General features: G+C 42.5%; 1 protein-coding gene across 1 annotated transcript in view; it reads left to right on the top strand.

The window, feature by feature from the left end:
- Positions 1-1,200: 1,200 nt before the first annotated feature.
- The window catches only part of FRMD4A (FERM domain containing 4A), a 353,071-nt gene continuing 328,720 nt past the window's right edge, over positions 1,201-25,551 (top strand). Inside the window, exon 1 of the mRNA XM_079304345.1 lies at positions 1,201-1,358. Coding sequence (XP_079160471.1) covers positions 1,314-1,358 — 45 coding nt within the window. The 5' untranslated portion in view covers positions 1,201-1,313. The remainder of the gene's footprint in view (positions 1,359-25,551) is intronic.

The raw sequence follows: 25,551 nt of genomic DNA on the forward strand, positions 1-25,551 counted from the left end.
TTCAGAGGGGTGATATGAGTGCTGACACACTGAAATCCAGGAGGTTTCTGAGCCCCACAAAGCAGGGTTCTGACAGGTCTGTCAGGGCACACCTGCTTCACAGGACCGGCCTTCCTGCCAGGATGCTCTGTTTATTTTTAAAGGCTTTCAAGAGCCATCTTCCATTTACACCTGACATTTAAACAAGGGGCTTATTTTCAGGGCTCATTTGTCTCTGCGCCTTAAGCAGCCACATTTCCCCGATTATCCCCCCGAGCCGCGGGAGCCATGCGGGGATTGCAGCCCGTCCTTCCCTGGGAAGGGAAGGGAGGGAAAGGATGGGAAGGGAAGCGAGGGAAGGGATGGGAAAGGATGGGAAGGGAAGGGGGGGCTGCCTGGCTGCCGTCTCCATGCGGTACAGGCAGCGTGATCAGAGCGCTAACACAACAGCCTGTGTAATTACATGTTTCTGGGAAGTGTGTTAGCTCCGTGGGGAGCTGAGTCCATTTGGAGGGGAGGAGGAGGAGGAGGAGGAGGAGGAGGAAGAGACTTTCTTTGGGGGGGGGGGGTGGGGGTAAGGTGAAAAGGGTCAGTGAGTAGCCCAGCTCTCTCTCGGATATGATAAAGGTAATTGTTGCTGTCAAGTGAGCACCGGGTGTTTTGGCTCTGGCTGCTCTCATTGCTCATGTCTGTGCTCTGCAGGCGTCTGCTCTCCCGAGCAGGCAAGCAGGGCTTTGCCAGGAGAGAGAGGAGCTCTGACCCTTTGGGAGCGGTACGTGGCGATGTCTGACGTTGTTTCTGCGCTAGCATCACCAGGGCAGGGAGGAAGATGCAGAGTCAGGGGCACGGCACTTCTGTGCTACCTAGGATTTATCTCGGTGCAGTAAGGAACATGGCAATTAAGAACAATTAATTACGGTCTGCGAGCTGGGGCAGGGGGAGGATGGCTTGGACCTGACCTGTCATGTAGGTGTTTGATACATGTCCTGTGCTGCTGCTGATGCTTTCTGTGGTGGCGTGCGCCTGAGCTTTAAATATCCTGCAGTTCCCGATATCTTGTTTCTCCAGCCGGCTCTCTGTTTCATTTTCCTCTTCTCTCTAGTGTAAAATTTGGCCTAGCTTAAGCTTCTTTCCCTGGCTGTGAAGGTTATTTCCTTCCCTCCTCTCCTCCCCACCCCCTCATCCATCCTCTCCTCCTCTTGCAAATGCTCTCCGACCCTGATTTGGGGTTTGTCTCCCTGCAGTTAGCTGTGGGCTCTGTGGATGCTGTGCTGTGACGGAGGGCCGAGGGCTGACCAAGTCGTGGGGAGGATTTGGATGTAGGCAGAGAGGAGATGGCTGTGCAGCGTGCTCCCGAATCTGCTCTGAGCTTGCTGATGGTAAGTGCTTGCTGAAATCCATTTGGGAAAGGGGGGTGGGCGAGGGGAGCTGCACCGCATGGATTCAGGGCTCCAAATCCACAGGAGGATTTTGTGTGAGCCGGTGCTTGGCTTTTACAGGTCCCAGGGAACTTTGCAAAAGGCTCATCTGGGGCTTGCATGGAGAGATTCCTCCCATTATGGGTTTTAGCACATCTGGACCAGTGCTCAAGGCAGGATTTTGAAGTCACCTTTCGGGCAGAGCTGGCACTCGTGTTCGGGGTTTCTCCTATTTCATTTTGTTCATTAAATCTGTGTTTTGAATTCTCACGTCCTCCTGCTTTTGCCCTTGCTGATTGTGAGACAACTTAAAAGAGGGGGAGCTTGATTTCCCTGCTGGCTGGGAGCATGTTGTTAGCTGTGCCAGGCTGGGCTGTGGTATCACTTGGGGAATGGTCCCTAACGCAGAGTCGCCATTCGACTGGCTGCAGAGCGTGTCAGATCTCCCACTGACTGCAGACCACAGGCTAATGACTGGTGTTTATCTGAGCTGTTTGCTACAACATGTTGAGCCACTGACCTACTTCTGAAAGTTCTGCATATTTATAATATTTTAAAGAAGATTATTTCGCAGAACACGTGGCTGACTCTAGGAACATGCCAGTGTCCTGCTGCAATTAAAATAAACCCTTTTGGTTGGGTATTAAAGAGTTAGCTATACTGATTTTGTTTTTTTTTTTCTTCTCTGGTACTTCTGTTGCTGTTTTCTGTACATCAGCATCAGAGATGGTTTTAGTGTAAGATCTCTGCTGGATGTTTTTCTACCTAAATGTCACTGTAACATTTCCCTGGAGAGTTGTTATAAGTGGCATGTGTGTGTGCACATGTGCGTGAGAATGCATAGATACATAAGCATTATATACATATTTATATAATTATTGTCATTACTGCTGATCTCTCTTCTGATTGCATTAGGAAATGGTCTCTAGCACTCAGAGACATGATGGGTTTAGTAAAGGGAATGCTGCAGGATAAGAGCCCTGCAGTGCCTAAGGTTGTTAACAAAGGTCAAGTTGAGAAAAGCAAATTTTATGTCCATTACTCAAAATGCTAAACACGCTATTAAACCTCTGCATGGTTTGTTTTATATTTGTCAGTGACTGACTTGCTGTGCAAGCTCATTTTATTTCCCCTTGCTTACCTCCGGCCTTCCTGCCTTTTTAAATGACCTCTTTCTAATTTCTCTTTCAAAAACAAATTGATGAGTGTCTGTAACCCCTGTGTCATTGTTTTGGCTGTATATGCTTTTAATTTCAGCACCCTCTGAATTCTCGAGTTAAACCTCTCTTTTCTCAATCTCTGTACTCCTTGAACAGACCTTGTCAAACTTGGGTGCAGTGCCAAGCTGTCAGCAAATCTTCTCTTCTAAAATGTGGCTTTCTGTGGCTACATGGCCTTGCCCCAGTTGTTATTTTTAGGTGTGCTGGGTGTTTCTACAGCTCTGGCCTGTAACCAGGACTCCTTGGGTCTCCAGCTTGGGCACAGACCCACATGGATAGGCTGGGTTGGGTTGGGGGTCCTGCCTTTGACCCTGTGGATGGCTGAGGGTTGGAGATGTATTTCTGGGTTGAGAATGGCCTCTTGTAACAGTGGACTCTGCTCCAGGATGGTCTGGTTATAGAGATTGGTGATTTGCTATGGAAAATGCTCCACTTTTTGCCTTGGGTTTTTCTTGGGTTTTGAATCAGCTTAGATGTTAACTATAAAAATCTCATCCTTTCCTCTCTGCTCTGCCTTGGCTTTGATTGCATGCCTGAGCAGGCTACCCTTGAATCAATAATAAATTCTTGCATAATTCATCCCACAATTAGCAGCTATAATGGCATTTCTTCTAAAACTGCCACCCTTCAGAGATTCAAAGATTAGATGTCTTTGGAAAGTCCACAGAAGTAGATTTTCATACTTCAGTGAGAATTCTCCAGTGAGAGAGTTTTCTTTTAGTACTGGGAAGTATTTAAGTACTGCATTTCCCCTGCAATAGGATGCAGAATGTGCATCCAGCCATCCACTTTTCATGAGACAATCAGCTGCAGCATTTGGCAGTGCTGCATCATAGTCTGAAAATATCTCCTTCTCAATGGGGTACCTCAGAGCACTTTGTGCTGCAAATAAAGAAACCAAGGTACAGAGCCATTAGTGGCCTTTCCTGAAATTTGATGCACTGAGTGAGTGATCCAAATCAGGAGTTTGTTCATCCCAAAATCATTTCTAGTCGATGAAGAAAGATGGATGTCTCTGGGTTGTGGGGTTTTTCCTACAGAAGGACCATTCATAGGACATGGATATCCAGCACCAGTGTGTCCCAGCAGAGAGCTGCTCACAGGACCAGGTGGCACTTCAGGGTGCTGACAGCATTTACTGTATCCAGTAAATGCTACCCAGGTCATGGTGTTGGCCTGGCCCAGAGCAGCTCCCAGTTGCACATTTCTCATGCAGCCATTATCTCATTACACCTCTAGTCCTAAGTGGACAGATCCCACTTCTCTTTAGTGAAAAAAAAAAAAAAAAGAAGGCTATATAATTAATGAATCTAAATGGATTTTTAAAAATTTATATTGTTTTTTAGCCAGTTCAATGCTCTGGTGTGTTTTTTTCCTCTGTTTATAGTGATTTTTATTTTTTTTTTCCCCTCCCAGACCAGGGAAAAAGTTCAATGAAGGAGACTTGCAGTCTTAAACATATATTTTCCTAAAATAAAGATATTGTTTTGTACAAAGACTGCAGAGTGCAAATATAACTGCAACTTGTCCACTCTGGTAAATATCTTGTACTACAAATGACTCTGGAATGTGCCTGGTCTGCAGGACTCCTGCCTCTACCTTGCTCCAGAAATCACAGGAGATGAGGGATGTTGCTTGGTTCAGCATGAAGGAAATTGGGCAGAACTGTGCCCAAAGTGACTGTGCCTGTAGCATTATCAAATAATTCAAACATCTTCCTCAGCTTCTGTGAATCAAGAGAGGGGAGCATCTAAGCATGAAATAGCAAATCCCATGTCTTGTTAGGACTGATAACACCTGCTGTGTTAAGATCATTAATACTGTGGGAGTGATACCAATAGGTTTTTATGTCTATCTTATTAGTATATTGTAAAATTTTAAAGCTGCAGACATATTGATTGCACATATTTTAACAGCACAATAAGTTATAATACCTGGTGTCTCCTGAGACAGCATAACTGCATCTCATGAAAATACATCTTAGGGACTTGACTTTCAAACTGTTCTAGGTCATAATAGTAACACTAATTAATCTGTGCTAAGTGACATCAGAGGTTGCAATGAGCAACATATATAGCTTAATGTTTACCAATTAATCTAAAATGGTCTTAAGATGGTAGGGAAGAGAAGCTCAGTTCTGTGCAGTAAAGCTCCAGCTCCTAGCTTCAGCTAGCTGTTCTCACCCTCTCCATCAAGATGAAGTTTTTCCCTATTTATAATCTAGCTTTACTCTTTCTGATCTCTGACAAATACTTTCCTTGAAGAAGTAACAATATAACATTAGAAAATAAATACACTTGTAAATTAATGGTAACTGCTTGTGTTTGGAGGAGCATCATTAATTTCTGTGTGATGCTTTCATGTGGTGAAATTCATTATTTTGGGTCTGAGTTATATCCAAGCTGAGGCTGGAAGAGAGGTTCATGTGAGATTTCCTAAGTGACCTTCATTACATAGGACTTGGTTATCTCTATAGTTCAAAGAGAAAAAGGTCAGGAGGGAATTTGAAGCTTTAACTCAGTCAGTGCTGTTCACAATGTCCAGGGTGAAGAGGCAGAAATTGGGTGGCCAGTGCAGTACTGAGGGTGCTGACCTTGGTGTTTCCTTGTTTTGCTGGGAGGCAGACACCTGCAACAGAAAAATGTGAAAACTGCTCTGTTTCTAAACTGCATCAGAAATAATTGGCATCTGAGTGTCATTGTCCACTGAAAATCCCAGATTTCTCATGTGATTCCAGTCCTCCTTTTAAAGAGGGCTCTGCTGAATCATCCTTCCATCCCTCAAACAAAGCCACACTGGGGACCTCAAAACAACGTGAATCTCCTTGATCTGATAATATTTCTGGAGTGTGGCAATGAATTCCACAGAATTGCTCTTAAACCACACTCCAAGATTTAACTCTATCCTTACTAAACCCTATGAGGGCCATGCTGTGCTTGTTTGGTTTCTTGACTTGACAACATTCCAGATATTCCATAAATTATTTCATATGTTTAACTGCTACATTTTATGTCTGAAGTCTGCCCTTCTGAAGACAAATTTGCTAACTAAAATGATACAGAGCTTCCAAGCCCCATTTAGACCTAGGACTGCCCCCTCCCCCTACAAAGCTGTGTTCTGTGCCCCTCAAACCTCAAACAGATTGCAGCAGCACAGCTCAGCTTGGAGGATCATATTAAAACCTTTGGGAGCAGCAAGGTTACAGTGGAAGGATGAGGTCATTTTCTGCCTCTCTCATCTCAGGCTTAAATTATTTCTGTGTTGACAGTGTGCAAAAGCCCTCAACACTCAAAGCTCCTGCTGCAAGCTCACCTACAGACCACGCTGCCCTGGAAGGTGGGTGCCTGGCACGCCCTGTCCACGGGAACAAAACCCACTCACTGCTTTCTGTGGCGTGGAGGGGAGGTTAATGCAGCTGATCCCAGCTGATGCTGAGGCAGGGTGACGTGCCAGCAGTGCATGACTGATTCACACTGCTCTGGGTGTGAGCAGCCCTGCTTGGCAATGAGCAGCATCCTTCCCCCAGGACCCTGCTGCGCCGCTGACATCTGGCCCTCTTCAGCCTCCTGCCCGAAATGAGGTCTGTGGGGACACTTGCACAGCAAGGGGAGGTGATTATGCAGCCTTCCCTTGCTGCTTTCACAGATATTTCCATAGTGCAGGTGCATGGGCTGCACCCATGGCCTTGCCAGAAGGTCTGGGAGGGAGATGCTGATGCGCCGCGGCACCCGGAGGTCGCAGGGGAGGATCCTGCTGCCAGAATTCTCCCTCCCTTCCTCCCTGGTTCTGCCCTTGCTCCAGCCAGGCAGTAATTTGCTAATGGGCTTCATGAGCAGCAGTGTCTGAGCTGTGCTGGTTGCTCTTTTAGAGCATGGGATGAGAGTAGCAAATTCCTGCTTGGTGCCATGTGGCTGCGTGCGACCGTGGACTGGAAATTTCGCCATTTCTTGTTGATAATTTCCCCTGTAGCACTGAATTATTTCTGAACTTTGCTGTTTGCCTTTGTAAACTTACAGTAAGTCTTCAAACACAGTGATTTAATTCAGCTAAATGAGATTAAACACTCCCTGGGATTACTCTTGGCTTCCCTGTGGTGGATGTCACCTTTTAACCATCTGAGCTGCACAACTATAAAATTGTTATCCTTCCATTCTGCTCTAGTGCATGCCATCAATTTTCTTTTCCCTGTCCCTCTGCTTGAGCATGCCATTAAAGAAGCCAACCATAATGTTTGCACATCTGAATTCTCACATTTATTACTATGTCTTAAAAAAGGAGTAAGAAGGATTACCACTTTATCTCTTTTTTATTATTATTTTTTATTATGTATATGGCTTTTGCTTTGTATTCTAGTTTATAATTCTGAATGACTGATTAAATCATCTCAGCAGAGATTTGGCCATTGATTTTATTTTTCCCCAACCCCATGCTATAGAACATTGCTATTTGTAGAAGACAATTAGCAGCCACTTGAGTAAATGATCATTATGATTAATTGGAACATTTCTACATTTAGAAGAAAAGTAACATGCTAACAAGTTGAAAAGATCTCTAAATAAGTCAGCTCCTTTTGACAAAATATAAAAGAATCATATCACTTTGGCTTTTCAAAAACAAATGCATTGGAAAACTCGACTGATATCCCTAAACTGAAATAAAATGTTAAAAATGCTATAATTGCCCGAATAAAGAAGCAAGGTTATGAACAGCTATTAATACATGAGAAGGACTTGTGACATTGGAAAATTGCAATTTTTCCCATTCTTCGCCTTCTGGTTACGAATGTCATATTTCTGTAATTAGTGTACTCATAATTTCTCAGCCTGGCAGTGGTCCAGCCTGCTGACAGGCTCATGTGGTTAGCACATCAGGGCTGAGATGTACAGAAGTCCCATGCGGATCCTTCCCCAGAACAGCCCAGAAAATGCAGATTTTTGTGATGTGGCACCCGAAGCTGCTGTGCTCAGGTGGTTACTCCTGCCAGCACCAGCAAGGGCTGCTTTGTGTTGTGTGTCTTGCTGAAAACAAAAGCCAGCACAGCTGGTGGCTGACTCCCCACCAAAATCTGGTTGGGGAGTGGGTCAGTGAGGCAGACTGGATGGATGTTTGGGCTTTCACCAGCCAGCACACTGTTCCCAGCTCTTCAAAGCCACCCCAAAGGCTGCCAGGGAATGTGTGTTTCCACCTTTGCCATCACTGGCAAACCCTGGGTAAACACTCCCTGTGCTCCTCCAGACAGACACATACATTTTGTCCCCACGTTTCTCAACTTTTTCTGCTTTTAACTATCAGCAAGCACAGAAACTTGCAGAAATGCATTGAAATCAACCATTTCACAAAGAGGTTATAATGGCACTGAGGATCAAACTAAGCTGAACCCACCATCCACTTCAAGAGATGCGAATTTTCTTGTTTAAATGAATTCTTGTGCTGGCTTGAAACTGCAGCTCTCAAAGCAGGTGATTAAGGTTCCTGCTTGCTTTTTTTGAAGGGTCTTATAATATTAGGGAGTTCTGCTCAGAGCCCTGTTAGCACACACTTGTCCAGCAGCAATGCCTGGGACCAAATCTTAGTGAAAGGCACTGAGATACTGAGTGTTCCTTGAGAACCTTCCAGGCACAAAGACACCCACAGAGTGCCTGTATTTCATGGAAACAAAAGCCACAGTGAATGCCAGAAACATATTTAGAGGCATGGATCTACAGGCACAATCTGATCAGCTTTTTGCATCCTTCATGGGATTGAAACTCGTAATTCCCAAATTAAAGCTGGCAGCTCTTGGAGCTAGCTCTAGTGCCTGGCCTTAGCCTTTTGGGTCCCCAAAAACCTAATGATTGTGCTGAAATGCAAACAACTGACCAGCAACAAGGGCACTTGAGCCCACAGTGCTTGGTTTTCTGGGCATTTTGCAAAAGCTTTGCTGAAACAATAAAATGTAATAAATGAACATAAACTGGGAGAGCACAAACCTGGGTGCAAAAATTATCTACCCCAATATCTTTGTAAATCTTTTGAAGAGATATTGGGGCACCACAAATTTTGCTAAAAGCAGGATATCCCTTCCTCTTCCTATCCTTACTCCAGCACACACTGGAGTGTGGAAACCACCTCTTGCCAGTGAAGGGATGTTCTCTGCAGTGTGTCCCTCACTGTTCTCCCTTCTCTCAATCCATTTACAACCACCAGAGAGATGAAAATTATTTTTAGGGAGGCTTTTCTAGAGCAGAAGCAGAATTTACACAGAGCCCTGCTCCACAGTATTTTCTGTCTGTGGGCAGGCTGTGATAATCCCCATACTGTGAGACACTCAGCTTTGGCTCCCTGTAATTTGTGCAAAGTTAATGGAGGAGTGCTGTAGAACATATGTTTGGCTTAATATAGGTTCAAGGGGTTTTTTAGTCTAATATGCTAAAATAAAATCCAGGACACCTTCACAGTAAATAAGATTGACAAATTTTTCATTTTTTGATAATATGAGGCTAATTGAGCTGTAGTGGTCAGAGCACATTGTATTTCCTGGTAATTAATTGCTGGCTGTAATAGTTGACTGCATAAAACTCTGCCTCGGGCCATTAACCCCAGGTCATTAGTACTCAAGGAAATGTCTAGTGAAGGTCATTATTACTGCTGCTATATAAGCTATTGGAATAGAAAACACTTGGCATGAGCTTTTCAAGAACTCATTTTCCCTGTTCTGGTCTCATTTCCAAGATCTGGGTGCAAAAGCTGTTCCCAATTAGTCTGCATTTACATTCATTTTCAGGGGTTAGAGTTTCCCCACTTTTGTAAAAACAGAAATAAATCAATTGGTGTGTTGGAAAGGTTGCTCATTTAGCTTTATGGGGCCTGAAATGTTGGCTTTCCCAAAAGATTGACACAGGTTTGTGCTCTCAGTCCCAGGGGGATGGACAACCCAGTGAAAAACCAACAATCCCTTGTGTTGGCTTCTTTAGCAGCAAGGCACAGACTCCAGGTGGGTGGCTGTGGGGCAAATTGGGAAGTTGTTGCACCTTGTGGAACCACTGGTGTTTGTGTCCTGATGTCTCTGCTCTGGACTGGGTTTCCAGGGTTTTGGTGATGGACCAGAATCAGCCTTCTCATGTGAAACAGCCTTTCTTATCCTGTCATCTCTGGAAGGGCTTCTAACACCCAGATCAAGAAGGAGCTATAGGGACATTTGTGTTTGTGCTGTCCCTCAAACTGCTCTGTAGGTCAGAGTCCCCAGAGCAGCAGAATAAGATTGCTACTGAAAACTGAAGTTAGAAAATCACTGTTGTGAGGATTAATTTATTTCTCCCCCGGTGTAGTTGACAATTTATTTTTTGGTTGTCGTCGCTGTTGCTCAAGACAAAGTGTTAATGGAACAAAAAAATAATGAGAAACAATTTTTAGTACTTTGCTTTAACGAGATATTAGTAACAATAGCACTTTTTTGCTACCTTAAAAACAGTTCAACAGTTTTACATTGAATGCTGTTTTCTCTAATAATGTGTTTAAAATGGGGTGAGTATTTTGCACAAACCAAAGTCCTTGAATCAATATTATGAGACTGCTGGCTCTAATGACATTGTGAGGAAGCACTTCAGCTCTAAATAGGCAAAATTATAGACTGCAGAAGATATAATGATGGCACGAGAAAAAGGGTGGGGGAGGTTTGTAATTTGCTGATGTTCTTAGTAGTGTTTAGTTTTTTTCTTCTCCACTTCAAAATTTTGGTTTGGAGTAAGGAGCTAAATAAATGATATGAAGAGACCTATTTTACACTCTTGATCTATAGAAACTTCTTTTGTCACCATCCTTATATAAGCAAAGGCTTACTCATTCAGAGTTTCCTGCTGATGGAATGTTTCTCTTTGACTCTCTTCCTCTGGATCTAATACAATTCACTGTCTTGGAAGAAATAGTAAACTAACCATGCTGCTTACATTGGTTCCAACACAAATGTTTTTGTGTTGTGGGAAGGTTTTGAGCTCTTCTTCCATCAAAGCTGTGCTACTAGACTTTGGTCAAGCAGGGCTTAGATCAGGGAGTTTCTGATTTTTAGATATCCCACTTAAATTTGAAGATCTAAATAAAGAATCATCCATATGAAGTTTCTGTGAAAGCTTTGATGCACCAGTAGGAATTAAACTTTAGGTGCAAAGTCTAGAGGTGCCTGTTTTTTAGGACGTGGATCCTGTTTTGAATGTTCCTGTTTGAATTGTCTCTGTTTAGGGGTTATCCCTTCCAAATACAGGTTTTAAGATTAACTTCCTAAATTTATTCCAAGAAAATGCATACATGCTGACAATGCAAATAAAATGTATCTGCTGTGGCTAACCATGAATATATTTGGGGGAGAGAGAAGGAAATGAGTGCTATCCACTTGCATGATGAAATGCAAACTGATTGCAGAGTTACTGAATATTTTAAGACTCTATGACCATGAAGACAAATTGAAAAACCCAGCAGTTTTTACATGATGGGAGTAAGGAACAAATCCTATTTGAAATCTGCACCACTGACTATAATAAAGTAGGGGTGGCTTAATTGCCAAAGCTTTTGCAAATTGAATAATAAGGTAATATCTTATGAGAGTCAGTTTTAATTTTTAATAATCTTTAATTAAGTAAGCATTCACAACACATTTGGTATTCGAGCATTAGACAAACAGTCTCTGGGTCATCAGTGTCATTCTTTCATATGCAGGCTGGTGTCAATTGATTTTCCATGGTCAGTAGCTGTAGTTGAGTCTGTTTAAGTTCCATAAAAGTTCCTTATTGCACAAAGCAATGTCTGCCTGTCTGAGGCAGAAGGACTTGAGCTTTCTTCTCTTAGGATCATGCTGGGAATAGAGTGTAAATCCATATTATTCTACTTATCTCCATGACATTTCCAATTTCTACAGATGCAATCAAAATAATTTGTCTCATTGATCTTCAAACTCTTTGACAATTTCACACTCTGAGCTGAGTGATGTGAGCTGTTGAGTTGCCCCATTGCTTTTCATCAATAAAAGTCTTTACCTAGATCAAGCCAGCACGTTTGCTGCATAGGAACTATGCATCTTGAAGGTTGTTATTGGTTTACTGGTGGAATATTTATCTTCAAACTGAAATGGGTTCTTAGATGAGTCATTGCATACATACCCTCTCTTGATATTTTTAGGTGCTAAAGCCACTATTTCAGTGAGGCTGGGTTGGGGAAAATTGTCCATAATGTTTCGGATGTACAATTAAAGTGCCATCTGCCTCTGTGATGCAGCAGATGTATAATTGATATTCACTGCTGATTTGCCTCTTGATTTTCTGCAGACATTGAATGCTGTAATTGTTTATACAGTATGATCCTGAATACCCATGTGAGAATTTTCCTCCTCACGTGTTCCTAACACAAATATCGCTACCATGCTCAATACTCATGAGATGGATTCATTAAAAGATAATTTGCAGATAGCTAAGCTAAAATCTTGCAGAAATCTAGTGAGTAAGTAAAAAACAAGTTTTCAAAAGGAGTGGATTATTCCCAAAGGATCATGTTTTAATACAGGAGAGCTTGTTGGGAAAATGTAAAATGCTGATGCAAAGTCTGGTTGCCTTTGTACACTGATTCCAATGCAAGTTGCAGCTAGGAAAAATAATTTTAAAAAGAGACAGTTGTTTTATTTTCTCCTCCTTTTTTACAGAGATAGAAACCTTCTTCAGGGGAAAAATTTTATGTAGAGTAAAACCAAAAGGTCAACTGTAAGATCAAAAGAACTATTTTCTCTAGGGCAAAGACTACTTAATAAAAAACAGAGATAGAAACAACAGCAGTGAATTCTTAGCAGATGGGAAAACATAGATATGCTACTTGTTCTTTCTTTTTTTTTTTTTTTTAATGCACTGTCTTTCCAATTCAAAATTCAATCACTAAAATTCTGATCAATCAGAAGGTATTAATTTTACCCTCTGACTGGTTTCTAAGGTTCTTCTCCTGAGAGTATTCTAGACCTGAATCTGTTAACACTGAAATAAAAACAAGATGTGACCAGTCACCTCAGTGGCAGGAGGTTAGTGCCTCTATTTTATATTGCTGCCCTTCTTTCTGACAACAGTGGCTTTTTAACACATTAGTTAAACTCACTATGAAGTGGCAATGATTGCCCGGGGCTTAGCATTCAAAGGAAAGAAGAATTGGTGCTATAGAACCTGAATCTGGCTTTGCTGCAGTGACATTTTGAGTGATCTTTTCCTAAGCCTGTGCATGGCTCTCAGGAACACTCAGCTCTGGGCACCCAGAGAAACCAAGTTCTTGGTGCAACTTGTTCCCTTTTGGTGAGGTGTTGGCTGTACTCAGTATGATTCAGAAGGATCCCTTGTGTTTTCCCAAGGCTGAACATTTGCTCTCATGTGTCATTTCTCCAATGACAGCAGTGCAATTATAGACAAAGGATATCATGCTGATGGCTGCAGTGCAACTGAGGGCAGCAGAAGGAAAGTTCAGGGGATGCAGAGGATGGTTTGGGAAGAAGAGGTGGAGGCAAATCCAAGCAAATGAGGTGCAATGCACTGCAGATCAGTCTGGTTCTGTTCAAGTTTCCTTTCACATCTCTGTTGCTGTCTGCAGGAATCCACCAAGTTAAAGAGAACCAGAGAGACAATGCAGGAGAATCTGATGATGTTAGTGCTGTTGAACATTTGCAGGAGGGACATGAACTGCTTTTCTCCACGAGTCATTTAGTCACAGCCTTGATGGGTGCTCTGGGATGAACAAAAACAGAAATCCAGCTACAGCACAATGTGATTTTGCCCATGTTTGCTCTTGTTGAGGTCTAACTGCACTCTTCAGAGAGAGATGACAACACATGAAGGGAAGATGTTTCAGCCTGTTGCTCTTGTGTTCTTTGTTGTATTTTAAGATTTTATTTCCACTATCTGTCTCTCAATCATGTGACAAACTTTTGCCTGTGTTTATTGTATAAAGGTTCATCTCCAGGTTTGATTTATACCTTCTGAGAAGGTCAGTCCTGAATGGGAGGTTGCAGGCTCACAGCAGATGTAGAGCAGTGCTTGGGTTAAGCCCACAAGAAATTAGGAGACATTGTGATAGAGAATGGTATGCAGAGTGCACTGGACTGTGATTAAACAGAGCTGAAACTTGCAGAGATCCAGAGGCAGCATGGAACTGGGATCCCAGATCTTGTGAACAGAGGCTGAGCACCTCTCTGTGCTGACTCAGCAATACCACTGCCTTGCTGCTACCCTCTTGGATGAAGTGTGGCTTATTCTCTTAATTGCACTGTACTACATATAAATAAATCAGCCATAGAGAAATTGGTTCTGCATATTAGTCACTGGCTGGATGAAGTGCTCAGTTCCTGTTAACAAAATGTGTCAACAAAATGAGTATTATATCACTTTTTAATTTACATGCTTCAAAATGAAATTCCAAAGAAAAATTTAAGCTTTTATTCAAATCACAAGGTCAAAATTGACCTTCACTTGTTAGTTAATGGGCTTGCCATTCCCCAAAATTACTTGAATTTAAAGAATTGCTTTCTTTGTAGCAGCATGAAGGATTGAGAGACTATAGCAGTGGAGGAGAGAGCTGAAGTACCTGTTTGTGGGAATTCAGGGGTGTGCTGGTTGCAGCTCCTGCAGCACATTTGTGTTTGTATAGGAGAGGTTGTAGGAAAAGTGAAGACCTCATCCTTGGAGCAGGAGTGTAGAACACAGGACTCAGCTGGGTGCAATAAGCACCTGGTTGGCTGCTTCCCAAACCAGAAGACTCACAGAAAGATTTGCCCTGTGGATCCTTCCTTTCCTTGTGGTCCTGGAAGGAGAGGGGGATTTGCTCTGTGAGACCTTGCTATGGGGCTCTCCTGGGAGCTCACATTCCTGCAGGCTTAGGAGAGCCAGTGATGGTGATTTCTGTCTTTGGGGCCAAGTTCCCACACAAAGCAGGGTGTGTGGGGATGTTTGGCAGGTTTATGGCACCCTACCACTCTCCAAAGAGCAGCTGCCCATCAGCAGCTCTGGTGACATCTCGTTCCTCTGAAGATATCATATGCAAGTAACAACACACATTCATCAGAAGCCTTTAATTTTTTTTTTTCTTGTCCCTCTGAAGCACTGCTGAGTTTATTTTGTGTGCTAACCTGCTACAGCTTGTGATTCCCATTGGACCTCCAAAAATATGTGAGCCACCCTAAGGAACTAGTGCTTGTTCCCCCAGGCAGTGGGCTGGAAGCACCTCCCTATGTGAAGAAACAAGTTTTCTCTCCTCCAAACCTCTTCTGCCACAGTTCAATTCAATTCTGGTCCTGTCAGTCTGAATAAGAAGGCAGCCTGCCCTCAGAGAAGTGCTCAAAGTTTCAAATAAAGTGTCTTAATTTTTGTTCTGTGGAGCTGTGCGTGGCAGATCTGAGCTGCAGCCTGTACAAAGGCACCACGCCGTGAGAAACCACAGCCAGGGCTCCCAGAGCACAGCAGCTGCTGGGGACCCTGCAGTCATTAGAAAAAGGGCTGTCTTATTGCCAGAATCAAATTATCTGAAGGTGTCCTGCTGGTAAGCATCAAGTACAAGCTGTACTGAGTTTTGAATTGGTAAGTGCAAGAGAGGTGCTATTAGATCTTTAAATCCCTCTTTGGGTGAAGTTGGGTTTTGTCAATATTCTCATCTAAAACTTTATGCAATATGTCTCAAGACACAGGCCATAGCTGAAACAAATTTTATTTTTGCTTCTACACATTAATATTCTGTTCTCCAGTTTTGGGGAAGGTTTCCCATCAGAGATTTCCCTTAGGAGTTTGAAGGGCTTTGGTGAGAAGTAGAAATCGATGGCTCACTTGTCCTAGCTGGTCCCTGTCTTTCTTAAAAATAATCTCTTCTAGTTGTGGGGGAGAAAATCCTTCACAGGACAGAAGTCAAGATAACTGTAGCTGAAAATTAAGCTTGCAGGGAATTGGAATGGGATTCTGTGGGATGATCTTTGCCATCCAAGGGATCAGGCCAGTTATGTGTTGCCTTCATCCCAGCTGAGATGCAGTCTCTGGCTGGGTGGATGCTCCTCTTCTGCTCCCAATGCTCTTCTTTGACAATCTGTGTGAATTGATTTTCCCTTGCTTTGCAGCAGATGAAATTTAACTCCTGGATGTCAGCTGAAGAGCAGTAACCTCAGCTGCTTCAAATCCAACAGTTAAGGTGGTCTTATCATTCCTCATTGCACTATCAGAAAATGTAACGTTTTGAAGGTATACCTAAGTTTTTAGCACAATATGAGGCATTACTGGCAGTGGTAGGTGGATTTGCTCCTTCTGCTAGGAATTCACTGCTATTTTTCTTCCACATCCCAATAATCAGCTGGGATAATCTAAACCTTATTCCCTCACCCAGAGTTATGCACCTCTATATTACCCTCCTGCTGCTGTGCTTGCACACCTCTGGCACCTGGGCTCTTGTTAGAGGCAGGAACTTTATTTTAACAGAAACTTTGCAAACATAGTAAAAAAATTATTATTTCTTTTTCATCGTTGAATCCAAGTCTTTAATATCACTGTAAATTGGACATTTGTCTCCCTTGGCTGGTAAGGATGGCTGCTCCACTGCAGGTTTTCCTCTGGGGAAATTTATGGGAAGACTTAAATATGAAGTGAATGGTCCCCTTTAAAGTTGCATATGTTAAAGGAATATGACTTATGAATCCTGTTAGCAGTAATGGCTGCATGAGAATATCAAACGCTTAGTCAAATCAAGATTTTGCTGTGATGCATCTCTCACTGGAAGGGTTGCTATAAATTTTTGAACTGTGCCAAACATTTTTATGTACCTTGAGTATGCAGGCTATGTTTGATGCTTATAGAAGTTGATCCTGTTTTGCTTTTGTTGCTGACTACTGAAGGAACATGTGCATGTGTTTGTGTAGCTGAACAGAGTTCAAACTCATCTGGTTTGCAGTCCCAACAACAGAGAATGCTTCTGCCTGCAGTGAAAACATGAGATAATATTAAACTGCAAATAAACCATCAACCTTGTGTCAGGAAGAGACCAGTATTATTTTCATTGTTTCTAGTGGCCAGCATAGGTGACACTTCCTGGATGCAGCAGATTCAGTGAAGAGCAGTGACATACTTGGAAATTGCCTGTATGAATTATTGATATAAAACTTTGCTCATGCAGTGAATATTTGAACAATTAAAAATCTGTTCACTGTCATTTTGTGGCCTGGGCTAAGCTGAGGGATTGGCTTGAGGGTGGTGATGGTTGTAGCCTGCCAGCTGAGTGGTACCTGTGGGGTCATGCTGGAACTGATGGGGAGAACAGCAAGCCTAGAGGATGGTTTAACCCCAGCCAACAACTCAACCCCACACAGACACTCACTCACTTCTTCCCAGTGGGACTAGGGAGAGAATTGGAAGGGTAAAAGGGAGAAAACCCAATGGTTAAGAACAATTTATTGATTGAAATAAATCAAATCAAGTTATAAATTTTGGAGCCTATAAGAGGCTTTCTTAAGAAGAGGAACTTCTTACAAGGACATGTAGTCATAGAACAAGAGGCAATGGCTTTAAAACAGCAATGTTTTGCCTGTGCAGTTTTCTGTGACTCCTGGTTCTTTTGTGGGTTCATTGTCTTTGAAGAAAAGTCTTTGTTTTAATGTCAGAATAATTGCTTGACAGCAGCAGAGATTTTAAGGCTACTACAAATTGTGGGAGCACCAGAGTGTCCCAAGGACTCAGCCTGTCCCTCAGCACCTTTCTGAGCTGGGGCACAAGTCTGCAGGTTTGTTTGGATGTTGTCTCAATATTCCTCTCTTAATGATGAGGTCATTTCACAATGCACCAGTGATATGGATACACTTGTGGCTAGATCTGAAGGAGGTTTAAAAACAAATTCTCCAACACTACATAAAAAAATACAGAGGAGAAACAGGGGGCTATGATTACACTTCTTTGTTACTTTTTTCTAGCAGATCTGAAGAGTTTAGCTTCTTTCAGGTTGTCCACTTGAATCCTGCTGAATCAGGACAGAAAATTACTGCACACATGAGAGGAGTGCAGCAATCATTTGGGGTCAGTGAGCTGTGGATTGCAATACTTGGCAGAGTTACTGCACAGCCGTGTCCCTCTGCACTGCTGGCAGAGCAGGGAGAGGCAGCTCTGCCTTTCTCTGCCCTGGCCTTCTCTGTGCTCTCTGGTCATCAGCCCTCCCCACCTGCTGAAACCTTTACCTGCTGCATTAATGATTATTTTTAATCAAAGAGATCAGAGTTATTTTTCCCAGTTGTCAGCTTGGTTGGTATCAGGCTGCTGCTCATTGTAACCCACTGAGATGATGAAAACAACCCCCAGATCATAAAATTCAGACACAGGAACCCTGGCTAGCCAAGGTAACCAGCTTTATTTCATCTGATGCTTGACTTTTTTTGCCTCTGTCTCTGCATTCTTCGAGGTATTTTACTTTGGTTTCCCCAAGGCAATATACCAATCATTCAGTGACAGCTCCCCAATCTTACTCAGTGTTTTTTAAACTTCTGGATACTAGACTTGAATTTCGAGGACCTGTTTTCAAGTATTGGCATGTATTTTCTGTATATCCTTGGGCAGACTCCTTCACTTCTCAGAATATTCATGGTCTTGTAAAAGGGCTCAATGCTCTTTTTGCAGGACCACTTTGCCATCTCCAGTGTGCCAGGTGTTTTGACAGACCACTAGTTCAATAATGAGAGAGAGGAGAGATAAAGGTAACTGACCCATGCACAAGATGAACATAAAGCCAAAAAAGGGAGATCTTGCTGGTCTGGATTCAAACTCTGCCTCCTTACCAAAGAAAACTTGTGTGAGCAGAGGTTCATTCCACAATGAGTGAGCCCCAGGCTGCTGCTCACTATGGAAGATGGGGCTCCTGGCTCCCTAAATCCATTAATTAGTTGGAATTGAGGCTCTCACTGTTGCTACCATGACTCAGTCTATAACAGCAGTGGGAACTTTCAAAGTCAACTTTATGACCATACTCTCCCAGGCTGCTTATTAATGATATGCAAATTATAGAAGTTCAAACATTTGCATTTAATGCTCATAGCTGTTTCTTTGATTGCTAATGATGTTGATTCATGAAGAAAAAGCTTTCTAAAATAAAGAGAGTATTTCATGTACCACACCAAAAGCAAATGAAAGGATGTTGTATGCTGCATTTTTTGGTCACGTTAAGCCCTGTCCAAACACCTCAGGACTCACAAATTAGGTGGAAATGAAATGTGATTTACCAGCTAATGAGGTAGACTTTAATTTTTAAACAGAATTTTAACTTTGAGTAAACAATAAACATGCACATTTAGTCATGAACTCCTGTCCTGAATTTACTGCATGGTTGTCACAGATTTTTATTATTTATTCATGTTGCAAGATCAGCACAGCCATTGCCCACCTCCAAAAAATACATTCCTGGAGCAACTTTTCCACCTATAAACTTATGGTGTGAGTCTTTGCTCATCCTTGCAACCAGACGCCCTATGAGCATGAAAGGCAAGATGACAAGCTCTGACAAAGGAAAAGACCCTCAGAATTTATTACAAGGGGGAAGAAAACAAATTTTTTCCCATTTCAATTGCTTTTTCAGACAATGAAACATCACTTGACTCTGTGTAGGGAAGTTGTTCACAGGGTTGCATTCTTCTGATGATCTACTTTTCAGAAAAGCCTGAAAAGGAAAATTGCTGTGTCTAGAGCACTGAACTGTCTTGGAGAAAGTAACTGAAACTGGACAGATTGTGGCTTTGAAGTGTCCACTTTCCATTCATTCATTCATAAAGGGAATGCAGGGATCTGAGTTAAAGCCACAAGGGATGGATCCAACCTTGGTGATGTCTGGGTTCAGCTCCTGGTCTCTTCCTGGCAGGTTCTTGTAGAGGTGTGATCCTACAGAAGCACAAACTGCACTTGCAGCACTGTCTCAGTTCTAGCACAGCAATGCAGTTTGGCCTTATGAATAATTCAGGCAATAGAGTGTCTGACTGTTTGCTGGTCATGAAAATCTCATCTATCCAAAATGTGTCCTCAGACTTCATCATGTCTCTGGTTTACAAGGAACCTGGCTAGTCTGGTGTGTGGGTACATGCATACAAAGGTGATGGCTCAATGAGTAATTAGAAAGAGAACAAACTTCATTGAGATAAAGAATGTGAATTTTAAAAAGTAGAGAAAAGCTCAACAAGACTGATCAGCAGAGGATTCAGCTAGGTCCAGCCTATTTGAAGTTTATATTATCAGACAAACAGAGGAAAGGTTTATCCCCAGATACTCTTCTTTAAAAGCTCTACAAACAATATTATACAGCTGAAATAAAAGATGACACTTGGGACTTTAGGTACTGATGCTATTACTTAAGAAATGCAACTACATCAGTTTTGTGCTATGTATGATATAGAATTTTGCTCGGAAATTTAGAGACGTTTTGCACTTCATAATCCTGCTTTTGTCTCTTATGACACTTTCAATCTCTTTGTAATGTTATATTTTGCTGTGAAAAGGCTAAAAAACTGCAACAATAAATATTAATAAATGGAAACTGGATTGGGAAAGTTGTCATGGCAGACAGCCAAGTTACAGAAGATTGTCTGCTTTGACTTTTACACAATGATATTGAGAAAGGTACTGTATAAACTATTTTCTGGCTAAAATTAAATAGTAATCAGGGTGTCTGGAGATAGAAAACACCATCAGGATTGACATGATTCTTGGGTTTTTTTCTTTTTAATCTATCTTGGCAAATATAAATCAAAGAAATAATACCAGCAGCACAAACGAGGAATGCAGAATAACATTTCTTCAGTGCTTTTAAGCTGGATTTTTATATAGAAACTCTCAAAGGAGTTAGGATTCTTAGGCAAACTCAGTAAGATGCATATTCTAGTGGCAGCCAGCAAGATGTTCCATTTTGCCATAGGAAAAGTGCTGTTTTTCTTTAGTAGAGAAAAAAGTTTGCCCTATCTTGGAGGAATTGGTATGATGAGACACAAAGGACTTCACCCCTGTGCTCCTCTTGAGGCATTCTTGGAAGAAGGGTCTGGTTTGGCTCTGTAGGTGGATGTGCCTGGTCAGGTGAGCTGCCAGCCTCCTGCAGGTGCCCCTGCTGTGCTGATGCCTAAAGAGCCTGGGACAGAAGCCAGAGTGTGTTAAAGGAGAAAAGTAGGCATTTATTAAAAGGCCTTCAGTGGATACACCTTGGGCAGTACAAGAGCCCAGCTGAGGCTCTACTTAAGATGGACCCAAGATGGACCCAAGATAATTACGAATTTTCACAGTTTTATAAGTTTTGGTCTATTTACATATTGGGGTTAATTGGCCAATTACAGGTCCAGGTTATGAAGTTCCATCCTCCCAGATTGCTCTCTTCAATTTGCTGTTGCTTGTACTTTTTGGGACCTGAAGCTACAATGGTGTCCTTGGTTCTCAGGCTGGAAAAGGATTGTTTTGTATGACTAAACTGTGAAGAGAACTTGCTAACACTTTATATGAAGTTCAGAGTCACACACCAATGCTGTAGGGAATCTGAAAAATATAAAAGCTAAAACCTAAGGCATCAGTGCAGCAACTGCAATGTGTGGATTGATTTGAACAGTTCTATAAGAAAAACATCTCAAATCACCTGGATGGACCTCTGGCTTGCATTAAATTTAATATTATTTAAAGAGAGTTTAAGCAACTGGGAGTGGGGAGAGGAAATGACTGCATTTTAGGCCAACCACAAAGTATATCTGCTTCTGCAGAATCCACAAGTTTAAAGGACCCCACTGATGGTATGATTAATGTGCAGTGAGTGACAGTCAGCAGCCTGGTCATAGGCATCCAGATCCACTTGAGATGCCTTGAGATATCCAAGGTATCCATTCACTTTTGTCAGGTGGGTATGACCCAGGACCAGAAGGCCACCTCTGCATCTCTGGAGAAGCAGCTATAAAACTCTAAAGAGCACCTCAAATGGATCTGCATCCCTGTGTGTGGGCACATGGGCTGTGTTCAGAGAGTTATTGTCTGGAAAAGGGGAGTTGAGAAACCTCAGACTTGCTCTTAACCATAAACCCACAAGATTTGAGGGCATCTTACAAGGTGTGAGCTCTAATTACAAGGTGTGGCTCTAATTCACATTTGCCCAGGCACTGGTGGTTCTACAGGTGAATTTCTGTGCCAGCCTTGCCTTGCAGTCTGGGCTGAGGTTAAATCTGTCTCCTTGGGGCCCTGGGCAAGACACCAGAACCATTCTGACAGATCAGCACTGATGCACATCTCTAAATCCTTGTTAGACCTCAGGACTAGGTTGGATCCTGGTTCTGTGCAACCACACAGGGGGTCTGACACAGATTAGGTTTAGGGAATAAAGAGTTTTTTCAGTGTTTTCTAATTCTACTCTGTGTAGGAGTGAATGGGGTGGGAAATTATGGAATGTGGAGGGAAAGGATGCAATTTACACTTAAGGGAAAAATCAATGGGTGAAGTGATGCTTCTGAGGCTTAGTCCCCTGCTAGAGCAGGGCAGCTGAATGCTGGCTTTTCTCTGGAGAGAATGGATGGAGCTTGTATCCAAAGACAGAACCCAGCCTTGGTGAACATGTACAAGTTACCCTCACTACTCTCTCTCTCCTGGCATTATTAACACTTTAAAATGTGTGTGTGATTATGAACTGACAAGAAAACATGTGGCAGGAAAATATGTGGCATGCTACATGCTTTAAAAATTGTGCTGAGCTGTTCTAACTTCATTGTAGTTTTTAAACCATTTTTCCTGCACCTCTGCCAATGCTACAAGGACAAAGATGCACCACTGCACCTCCAAGACTCAGAATTTGTGTTGTGTTGGTGTGAGCCACTAATAGGATTCCAGGACAAAGCACTTTAATCCATTGCTAAGTAAGTGACAAGGTAGTAATATGGTTTGAGGACAGGACACAGCTAACATGCTACTTCTGCTCTTCAAAGACTTAGTTTCATAATCCTCTGCAAAAGTCTTTGTTCAGGTTTCTGGAAGTATTTTTTAACTGCCCACACCTGCCTTGAAATATTGTCTCAAGCCAATGTATCTGCTGCAAAATTCAGTCTATAATTAGTTATGCTTTCAGTCTCTGAATTACCATATTGTGGTGTGTTGTGTTGGAGATGGAACTATTAGCTTTTATATTTCAGTAGGGTAATGGCTAAAGCAATTTAAAGGACCAATAAAGTTGTCACCAGCAGATCAGTGGTTTTATCACCATCACTTGATAAAACCCCTGAGTTTGCATATGCCATCTGGTCAGGTATAGTGTGTCAGCCTCCTGTCTGAGTCAGGGATAATGGATACTTCCAGCCTCATTTCAACCCCACAGGTTTCAGTGCTTGTGTGGGAATATATTGCTGTGCTGTCTGCTGGTCATGGTGTGCTGTTTGTGAGGTGGAGGATTTTCCTGGCATTTAAGCCATTTGTGCTTAAACAGTTGAGGTGTGCTGTGCTTGAGGACTTAACATTTTCCTCATCTTGATAGTATACTGAGCCACTCAAGCTGGATAAGTCTAATTCTTTTCTTTACAAAGTAATAAATCAATCTTTAGCTATTTGGAGCACTTGGTTGGGAATTGTCTGAAATACTGCAGAGCTGATAGAATATAAATCTAAGTGAGCCTAGGATGCCTTAAAAATGGAAATAGAGCTATTCAGACTCTCATCAATGCAATCAAGGTTTGGCTAGATGAGCTGCACCCTAAACTCTGTTGACTGGACTTCAAAGGCTGTGATGGGAATCTCAGACAATTTGCTTAGATGCTCAGCCCTGTGCTGTGGATTGTAATCTTAGGTGACATAGATCCTGTCATTGATAAGATTACCAGACTGGAAGCTCTTTCCCCACCATTAACTCATTAAAATGGGACATTATTACTGCACTGCTTTATATTGTGTTCTGTTGAAAGAGGTTCTGCATATTTCTGTTTTTCTATAATAGTATCCATATGATCTGTCTGGATGCCAAAGGCTCAGCCTAAAGAAGACTTTGAATTCTGCCCCAAAGCACATTCAGACTTGAGGTCTAGCAGTGCTGCTGAGTGTGATTCTCAGTGGGATGCTCAACATCTTTACTGCAGCCCAGTGAGACTCACACAAGTGTCTTGAGCTGGGAGATGGAGATCTGGAGAATCCTCTTTGCTGAGGTGTTGCTTTCACTTTCTGCTCATTATGAGCAGTCAGCTGCAGGGAAGGTGTGTGTGGTAAATGGGCAGGAAACCTGATATTGTATGAAAAACCATGTGCTAGAGCAAGCTGGAATTGCACCTGTTTTATTACTCTGCCTCCAACCCAACGGGAAATGGGGATATCCTGCACTGAGTAAACCACAGCTTTGTCCTGTCCCTTGCTCAGGGACCCTGGCAGAGCTTCTGGGTGGGTTACAATGAGCATCACTCTTCATGCTCACAGCTGTGTCTTTGCAGGGCCAGATCATGGACTGCCAACTTGCTTCTTTTATGCTGTATAAATAATGAACTAAAAAGGCTGGTGCTTTCACAAATGATTTAGAAACTTTATTCCCTTGTAGCTCAAAGAAAAACAGGCTGTTGAATTGCTGTATAACTCATGGAAATATTGTCCCTTTGACATTACACGGCTGAATTAAGTAAATATCCTGGAGGTGTTAGCCTTGCAGTCAACAGCACTTTGGCTTCTAAATGCCTTTGTGAGTCCATTGATACCAGCTTTGCAGGAAGAGTTAATGTCTTCTACTCTAGCAAATGATATCTGAGGGAAGGAGAGGAGGCTTTGGGGCATATAAGCCATTCTTCAGGTCATCTGTACTGTGATTCTAGACCTTCGTTTCAAAGTGATGTATGAGCCCTTCAAAATGTCATTCAGGGAAAAGATTTACAATGCCTGACTTCCCTCTCCCCCTTCCTTTTTCAGTGCTGGTGTAAATCAGAAGGGGTTCAGTGTAACCAGAGTGTGTCAAACTGTCCAAGAGACACAGGCAGGGCAGTATATTCTGGTACTTGCATGGAGAGACACAGTAACTCTTACTTCTTCAGTACATCTTGAAAGATGTTGGACAACCCTTAGCTCCCTGTCCTTTGCTTTTTTTTAGTGATCTCAAAATAGAGAAAAGTCTGTAACTCAGGTAGAAAAAACTGGAAAAGTGCCCTTTGGCTAGAAGACAGAAACTGAAGAATTTCTTTTAAAATACTGTATGCTGCTAAGTAAAGCCATGGCTATTTTTACCAAATACTGGCTTTTTGGAAGCGTAATTATCTTGCTTCTGCTCACAGAAATGAAAATGATACTTGTTGGCAGGATGAACCTAAAATGAAATCTAGCTGCTGTACTGACAGCTGTGAAAAATTTAGATGAACCAACTTTTTTTCTTTTTTTACATATTTTTTCCCTTGAAGCAATTATAGCTATGTTCTGTGACCTGCCCTTATCTTTCTCTGGCTTGTCTGTGCACTGCAAGGCTTGTCACAGGCTGTGTGGGTCTGTGCTAGCCGTGCATGCACAGGCTGCAGGGGGAAATGCAAGCCCTGTGTCCTCTCCTGTTGCCAGGGAACAGTGATGAAGAACTGCCTGAGCTAAACTCGAATTTTGGGTCTTTGCAATGAGCTGCTTCTGTCACCTTGGGCAAGCAATTTGTGTGGGGTGAGATTTCTCTCTTCCAGTGTCAGGCTCTGTCATTAAAACTTCAGTGTGGTGGAGGACTCTGCCTATGGGAGGGAGAGAGAGAGAGGGAGACTGATTCATAACTTTAGACATTTGTCTAAAAATGGGACAAACTTCCCAATGGGGACATCTGATTCTCTCCAGCTACCCTGTGAGCTCAGAGGGCTACCTTAGACTGGCACTTTAGACACTTTTATTGTAGCTCAGACTGGCACCAAACATCTGGACTTTTGTGGGACTGTGAGTGTGTTTGAGCTCTGCCTTAATCCCTGTCTGAGCCAGATAGAATCTCTGAAGTCTCCACAG

The sequence above is a fragment of the Erithacus rubecula genome (assembly GCF_903797595.1).
Source record: "Erithacus rubecula genome assembly, chromosome: 4".
In the NCBI taxonomy this organism is placed as follows: Eukaryota; Metazoa; Chordata; class Aves; order Passeriformes; family Muscicapidae; genus Erithacus; species Erithacus rubecula.